This window comes from Propithecus coquereli, unplaced genomic scaffold (assembly GCF_000956105.1).
Source record: "Propithecus coquereli isolate 6110/MARCELLA unplaced genomic scaffold, Pcoq_1.0 Scaffold180, whole genome shotgun sequence".
Taxonomy (NCBI): Eukaryota; Metazoa; Chordata; class Mammalia; order Primates; family Indriidae; genus Propithecus; species Propithecus coquereli.
In genome coordinates this window covers 2,701,702-2,709,403 of record NW_012142746.1, presented here as the reverse complement: position 1 = coordinate 2,709,403, position 7,702 = coordinate 2,701,702, and the positions used below count along the sequence as shown (strand labels likewise).

Here is a 7,702-nt window from a genome sequence, read left to right as displayed (position 1 = left end):
GTCCTGCCAGGCGCGCTTCGAGGGAAGGCGCAGTACTGTTGGCGAGGGACCGGCAGTCTACAAAAGGCAGAACCCAAGAGGTGTCCGTCCCAGTACGCGTCCTGGACGGAGCCTCCGCACCCGGCCCCCGCCCCAGCCCTGGCCCCAGACCGCAGCCCGAGGAGGCGCGGCGCTGAGCCCCGCCCCTCGCCCCGCCCCCTCAGGCCCCGCCCCCCGCCGCGGCCGCCTCGCCTTTGATGCGCCGCGCCGGCCAATGGGCGCGCGGGGAGGCGCGGGCCGCGGCGGCGGGCTGGGGGCTCGGCGCGCCCGGGCGTCAGTCGGGCCGCGGCGACGGCGGCAGGAGCGCGTCCCGGCGCCGCCTCGGGCTCCGCTCGGCTCGCGGACTGCTCCGGGAGGAGGGGCCGGGCGAAGCGCGAGGCCGGCGGGCCGGGCGCATGGCTTAGGGACGCCGCCCCGCACCCCCAGCATGGGGAAACTTCACTCCAAGCCGGGTCAGTGCCCCAGCCCGCGCGCCGGCCCCCACCCCGCCGCCGCAGCGCCGCGGTTGCTAACTCTCTCCCTCTCCTTTCTTTCCGGCTCCCGCCGCCGCCGCCGCCGCCGCGTGATGGTGCCTGCAGCCGCCGTGTGCAAGCGCAGGGAGAGCCCAGAAGGTAGGGGCGCGCGGGGCAGCGGCCCCGGGGACGGACGGGGAAGCGCCGCGGACGCGCCGAATGGCCCAGCCCGCCGGAGCTTACTACCAGGGCCACCCTCCACCCCCAACTCCGGTCGCCAGCCCCCCAAACCTGCTCCCGGAGCGGCCTCCGAGCCCCCTCCTCCGTCCCTCCCGCCCACTCCCCGCGGTCCTGCGCTCCCACCGCGGACCCTGAACCCCCTCCCGTGTCCCTGCCCACCGCGCTCGCTGCGCCCCCTCTTCAGACCCTCAAGCGCCTCCCCCGAGACCCTGCTCCCCTCTCTGGCCCCCAGAGCCTTCTCCCGAGATCTTGGCTCCTGCGCCCCCTCTTCTGACCCGCAGCCCTCTCCTCCGCAGTACTGGCCTCCAGCGCTCCCTCTCTGATCCCCAAGCCCCTCCTCCTGGGGGTACTGCTCGCCCTTCTTGCCTTCTTTTGGATCCTTGCTCTTGGGGCTTCTTTGAACCCCCTTCTCCTGATTACCTGCTTCTCTCTCTTGGATTCCGTCCCAGCTCTCGAACCCCCCTTCCGGCCCGGATGCCTCCGCCCTGAGCCCTCTGCCGAGCCTGCTGCTCTCTTCGCTATCTCGGGTAACTTTTGGCCTCGGGGCCAGACTCAGGGGCTTCATGTTGTCCCCGCCCTAGGTGACAGCTTCGCTGTGAGTGCTGCCTGGGCTCGGAAGGGCATTGAGGAGTGGATCGGGAGGCAGCGCTGCCCGGGTGGCGTCTCAGGACCCCGACAGCTGCGGTTGGCCGGCACCGTTGGCCCAGGCACCCGGGTATGATCCCCCTCCCAGGGAGTGAGTAGGGTCTCCATACCTACTCAACCCAACTTTTAGACTCTCTTGCACAGCTTCTGGGTCTAAAAATCCCTTCTTGGCTGCGCCTTGCCCCATCAACGTGACAGTGTATACCCCTCTTCCCCCTCCGGGAACCTAAAGGCAGGCTGGCACCAGTCTCCTGCCGAGTTGGGGGCAGAGGGTTGCCTGGGAGGAAAGGTACTAGGTGAGGAGGTGGTGCAGGTCCAGTTGATGGGGAAGCTTGGCTGTGCTGGAGGGATTTGGGGGCCTGCTCTGACTTCTACCTTGTTTCTGCAGCTAGCATTCAAAGGTGGAGCAGGAGGGGTGCTAGGGAGAAAGGAGAGGTATTAGGGGTATCTGGGGGAGGGCAGGGTTGTACTGGCCCCAGGATCTTGTGATCGCCTCTGAGTATGTTCCAGTTGTCTGTGGCATTCATCAGTGCCATCTGTCCAGGAACCCCAGCAGAGCAGGCTGCCTTGGGGTGACAGAGCTTCGGGGGCAATGAGATCCGGCACACCCCTTACTTGGCCCACAAGGAGAGAGAAGGCCTCATTCTACTCTAGCCTGGGCCCACCCCTGAGCCTTCACCCCATGGGTCCCCAGGGTTGGAATTGTTCCCGGAGGAGCAATACGTGTGATGGGATCGAGTGAGTCCAGTCCCAGCTCCTGGCCTGGGACTGGTGTTCACAGATGTCCTGTGAGCTCCAGAACTCTGCACGGGGCTTTCAGGTGGTCTGCGTGGAACTCTCGCAAGCTGAGGATCAAAGGATGAATCAACTTTTTGATGTGACATTTAATTTTTTTTTTTTTTTTAACTTAGAGGGGGAACAGACTGAGTCTCAGGTCTGGTTAGTTCTTTGGTCTTGTCCACGGGCTGGGGAGAGGCCAGTGGAGTCTTCAGATGTGCGTGTGTATTTGGGTGATGGGACCTGGCAGGTCACTTGCAGGGGCTGGGGTGGGGAGGTGGGGCCTTTGGATAAAGTGATTCCCGTGTGTGTATGAAGTAACCTCTGCGTCGGAGAGACGCTCCCCTCTGCTCCTCCGCCACCACTGCTTAGCTGGGGCCTGTCTCTTCTCCATTGCTCTTCATCTGTTGGCTGGGGTGGATTGGAGCTGCTGTCCCCTAGTAAAGGTCAAAACTTGGTGGGCGGTGGGCGCTGCTGTTGAGGCCCTTTAAAAACAGAGCTACAAACTTCCCCTTCTTCCCCGACCATTTCTAGTATTTGATCTACTTGTTTATTTAAAGGCCAATGAAAATGATCCAATTTAGCCATATGAACAAATGCATTTGCAGCTCCAGACAGAGGCCAACTGAGTGGATTTCCATTAATCAAGTTTTGGGTTTTTTCAGCCTGTTTATTTTTACGAAGTATTCCTGCAGAATGACATTTATTTGCAGTCCCTCTTTTTTTCCGCTTTCCTAAACTGCCCGGCAGCTTGCTCCGTGCTAGAGGGGAGACTTGAAATACCGCGAGGGCTTACTTCAATTGACTTTTATCTTCAAAGCCATAACAAATGTTACCCGCATGTTTTTGGTGGGTCTCCTTGGCATCCAGTCTGGGAGGATGGGAGGGAGGAGGAAGGAAGGAGAGGAAAACAAAAGTCTCTCGTTTTTAATTAAATAGTAGTGTTCCCAGCGAGAGGAATGTGAGCCTGTAAAAGTTGCCATTGGGGGAAGTGCGGGAGGGTGGGGAGGGGGCCCAGCTTAAGTCCGTGGCTTTGGTGAAGTCACGGAATTGTGTTGCCTGGTTTCTCCCCCAGCTGAGGACAGCATGGGATGTGCTCGCCGCCTCCCCTCGTCCCCTCTCTCGTACAAACGCTGAGGGGTCATTAATGTTTGTTCAAAGTACTTTTGAAGATGTGAGGCACTGAGCCGTTGGCGTGACATGTGTCAGGTGGTGGGAGGGTGGGCCCCAGCCATCAAAGATGTTGGAGGGGGGAGCCTCCGCCTCCTTGGGAGTTGTTCTCGGTGACGGGGACCCGGACGCCTGGTTCGCACTAGCCGTGGCCCCAGGTGGGCCAGCTGGCCAGTCTGCAGAGGCGGGGATAGCACGTCTACCCAGGGGGAGCCCAAGAGTGCTGGGGGCCTGGAAGCTGTTTCAAGTGGTACCTAGAGGACTATTTTAAATCTTCAGAGTTACCTATTTTTTTATTTTTTACTGGAGAAAAATAACTAGGACATCCAACCCGTGATTTCACAGATATTATTGCTTAGGATGAAGCTAAGTTAAAAGATAGTCCGATCTCAAGTCGATTCAGAGAAAAATGTTAAGTGCAGTGGTTGGCATCGTGAATGTGGGAGTGGAGTGCCCGCAATCTGGGGTGCCACACACGAGGGCAGTGGGCAGCCCTCCTCTGGCTGAATTTCCCCGGTTGCCGTCAGCTCCGAGAGGCGGCTGGCAGGTTCTTCCGTGAGGTCATCAAGATGTAGGAGGGCGTGGGTGTCTGCTGGGACCCGAGGGCTGGCAGAAGTCCTCTAACCAGCCCCAGGCCCATTTTGGGGATCTGTCTCTACTCCTTTACCTGGCCTGTCACCAGGGTGGCTGGGGACACATTAGTGGCTCATCCAACTGGCATTATTGTTACTGCAATGATAACTACTATTTATTGAGTGTGTGTATATGTACAGCATTTTGCTTACGTTATCTTAATCTTCCCCATAACCCTTAGAGCTGACAGCCAGCTGGTGTGGACTGTGTTTCTCCCTCTCTGGTGCACTGTCGAGGACGAGGGAAGTCATGCGTGGGCTAGCCCTGTACCAGAGCATCCGCATGGAGGTGCTGCGTTTCCTAATTCCTAGAGAGCTGGTGCGCCGACCAGCTGCTGAACGCTTTGAGATGAGCTGGGTGGGGCAGGCAGAGGGGAGAGTGGCTCCTGCCTACTGCCTGCTTCCTGACAGGGTCTGAGAAGCTTGGTAGATGTCCTGGGTGGGGCCAAGTTGCATGCCAGGTCCGGGGGTGTGAGAGGGTGACCGCACTGGCACTAAACTAAGCCTGTTCTCCTAAATATAGTAATAAATGGGGTCGGGGTCTGTCATGATTAGTTGTCACCTTGTGCAAGCCATTTTATCTTCGTATACCTCAATTAGCTCATCTGCAAAATGGGTGTAATAATAGTCTCATCCCTTGCAGGGTTATGGCAGATAACTCTTCAAAGAGAGTGGAACCTGGGAAGGAAGGTACTGGGGAGTTCGCTGATGCATTTGTAGGGGTGGAGATGGGGCCCCTAAGCAGGGAGGGGTAGGGCCGGGATGATGAAACCAGAGGCTCTCTGCCCCTCCCTGCTAACATGACAGGCTCACGTGGAGGGACACAGGCTAAAGCCTGGGCTTCTGCTCTTTCCATGGGGACGTGGTGGCGTCCCAGGGAGTATGAGCTCAAGGGAGGGGTACAAGTACCGTGAAAGAAGACCAGTAACCTGAGCAGCGTACGCGGCAGAGAGCAACGTGCTAAACAGAATCGGAAAGTAAACTAAGCACGACAGTCTCAGAGATACTGGAAACATGAAGCCGCAACAGGCAGTTACAAAAGAAAATCAGTTGGAAATACCGGTGTGGAAAATTGAATGAACGAATAAAAAAGCTTAACAGATGGACCGAACAGCAGAATGGATGTGGGCGTCAGGCAGGAAAGCGTCTGGAGGGGCAGAACCTGCGTGTGTGCGTGTGTGCACACGTGATCCCGTACAACCAGGTTTAGAGCAGTCCCCTCCCCACCTGCCTGGGTTGACCCTTTTGTTCCTTTATAGCAGAGCGGCCTCAAGGAATAGGCCGGGAGCCGTGGTGCGGGCGAGCCCACCTCTGGATCAAAGGCGGCTGCCAGGAGGTTTGGTAATTTGATTAGGGGGCACCTAGTGCATTTTAGTATTTGGGGACGATTAGGAGGGTGCAGGCCCAGTTGGAGCCCACGGGGACGTGTGGGGCTGGGTGACAAGCTTGGAGGCTGGCCCAGCTGCTGCTCGAGTGCGGATTCCAGGGGAATTACCCTTGAATGATACCAGTTGGCACGATTGAAAGGCCCCATGTCTTCACCATATGGAAAGTGTTAGGCTTCTTTACGTGGTTTCGAAGCTATGTGCTGGGAGGTGGGCTTGACATTTGAGGTAGAGCGTAAATATTTGGTGTTTCGGAATTAAAAGATGATTTGCTTTGGGGAAGGACTCAGGGCGGCGGCGTTTGGGCCTCTGCTCACTGGCATCTTTAAGTTCTCCACGGAGGGTCCCTGCCCACGGGCACCCAGGGCCAGATTTGTAGCCCAGCCTGGGTGTTGTCTTTACTCTTGGGGAGTGGGAAGTAGAGACCAGGAGGGCTTGAGCTGGGCAGAGGACCAGGTGGGGCTCCTGGTTTTCATAGGTCGAGGTCCCTCAGGATGGGTGGGTGGCAGGGCAAAGATGTCACTTTCTTAGCGCTTTAATTGTCTTTGTGCTGTGGTCTCTGGCAGAGGCTTGAGGAGTGTCTTGGCCTCCCTTTGAAACTTTTCTTCTTTGAAAAGGAGGCTGGGTCCCCCGAGCCAGGCTCTGTGTGCCATCTGTCCCCTAGAGTGCAGGGGACAGAGTTCAGGATCTGTCGCCCTCTGCATTGACGTTTTGGTAGGCAACCTAGGGAGAATCGAATCCAGGAGGCATCCACTGTGTGTCCTGCATGGTCCTAGAACTTGGGGTACGTTTCCTCCCCTTGTCCAGTGGCGGGGATGGAAGGACGGACAGTGTTCCTATTTGTACCAGGAAGCTCAGACACTGTCTCAGGGACCAAACTGTCCCCTTGTGGGCTTAAAACATCAAGGCTGAAGGGTAACAACAAAAGGATGGCTTTCCGAATAGAACTTCTTCCCTGTGGTCTGCCTAGGGCCCAGAGTGGACATTCACCATGCGTCAAATGACGGGAGGAAGGGAGGAAGGAGCAAGGAAGGATGGATGGATTGGGTCACCGCCCCGGCTCCCCCTCGCCAGCTCCTCTGCCCGGTCGGCGTCTCCCTTCGCTCCTGCTTCCGGGTCCCACTGTGCAGAGTGGGGGAGTAGAACCAGGCCTTTTCTTTCAGGGGCTCAGCTCGATTAATTGATATGAATGCATCATTCTCAATAATGGATTGTTATTAATTATTAGTTAACAATTCCCTAACTGTGCCAGGCCCTGGGGATACGGTGGAGAATGAGCGCCACGTGGTCCCTGTCCGCCTGTGGCTTCCAGTCTCACAGAGGAGCCGGAGCAGCAGCGGGCACACAGGCACCTGTGTAGGCGCTGACACTTGTGGGGAGCCGTGGGGGGCTGGCGGGGCGTGCAGGAGGAAGGCAGGCTGCAGAGGTGTAGGAAAGACAGCAAGGAGGAGGGTGTGGGGGGGAGGAGCTGACGGGGGCCCCAGGCTCGCCGCCGCCCTTGGAAGATGGGGTGGTTGTGTCTGTGTGAAATGGGGCCAGCTGGTCGAGAGGGGGCTGTGGGCCCCAAGTGGCTTTGCAGCCTGTGGGGACTGGCAGTTCTTCCTGGTACTGTTTTCTTGGAAAGCCCCACGTGTTGGTGGTTCTTGGCACGTTTGAGCTACCTGTCCCTCTGGACAGGTGTGGGGTAGAGAAGGGTGGGCAGTCCGTGTGCTGCCCTGGTGGCCCATGTGGGGACTTGGGACATCACCCCAGCTGTGTGAGTAGGGTGGGAGCCCCTGCTGCCGTGTTGGAGGGGTCAGCTGTGGGGCTAGAGGCTCCACTGTGGTGGGTGTGGAGGACCCGAGCAGGGGTTGGCTGCTCAAGGGCCAGGGGACAAGAGGCAGTGACAAGCCATCCCCAGGGAGAGCTCACCCTGCCCCAGAACGGCAGCGACCCTGCGCCTGAGGGAAGACGGCCCTTGTGCTGGCTTCCCAGCCCTGTCCAGGGGTGACCCTGCGGTCAAGGGGCTAGTGCAGTGGCCCATGGGGAGACCCCCGGCTCTGGTGAGCCAGGTACCCCAGAATCCTCCCAGCTCGTCGTTCCTGCATCCGATGGCTGTGGATTCACAACGGGCTTTGCTTTAGAAACTTTTGGAATTTTTAGGTCGCTTGTTGGATTCCAAAGCAGGCACTTCCGGCTGCCTCCCCGACTTCCCGCTCTCTTGCTCACTCACACATGCTCCTTAGTGGCTCTTGTCTCCCAGACATTCTTCCCCTCCCTCTCCCCCTCCCTCTCCCCCTCCCCCTTCCCTCTCTCCATGGATTCTCAATCTTGAGAACATTGACCCAAGGGTGGAACATGGTTGCAGCTGATTCTTCCTGAT

General features: G+C 58.3%; 1 protein-coding gene across 1 annotated transcript in view; it reads left to right on the top strand.

The window, feature by feature from the left end:
* The first annotated feature begins 256 nt into the window (after window positions 1-256).
* Window positions 257-7,702, top strand: part of NKD1 (naked cuticle homolog 1 (Drosophila)) — a 77,777-nt gene continuing 70,331 nt past the window's right edge. The window contains exons 1-3 of the mRNA XM_012642614.1: window positions 257-491; window positions 618-650; window positions 1,313-1,446. Coding sequence (XP_012498068.1) covers window positions 467-491; window positions 618-650; window positions 1,313-1,446 — 192 coding nt within the window. The 5' untranslated portion in view covers window positions 257-466. The remainder of the gene's footprint in view (window positions 492-617; window positions 651-1,312; window positions 1,447-7,702) is intronic.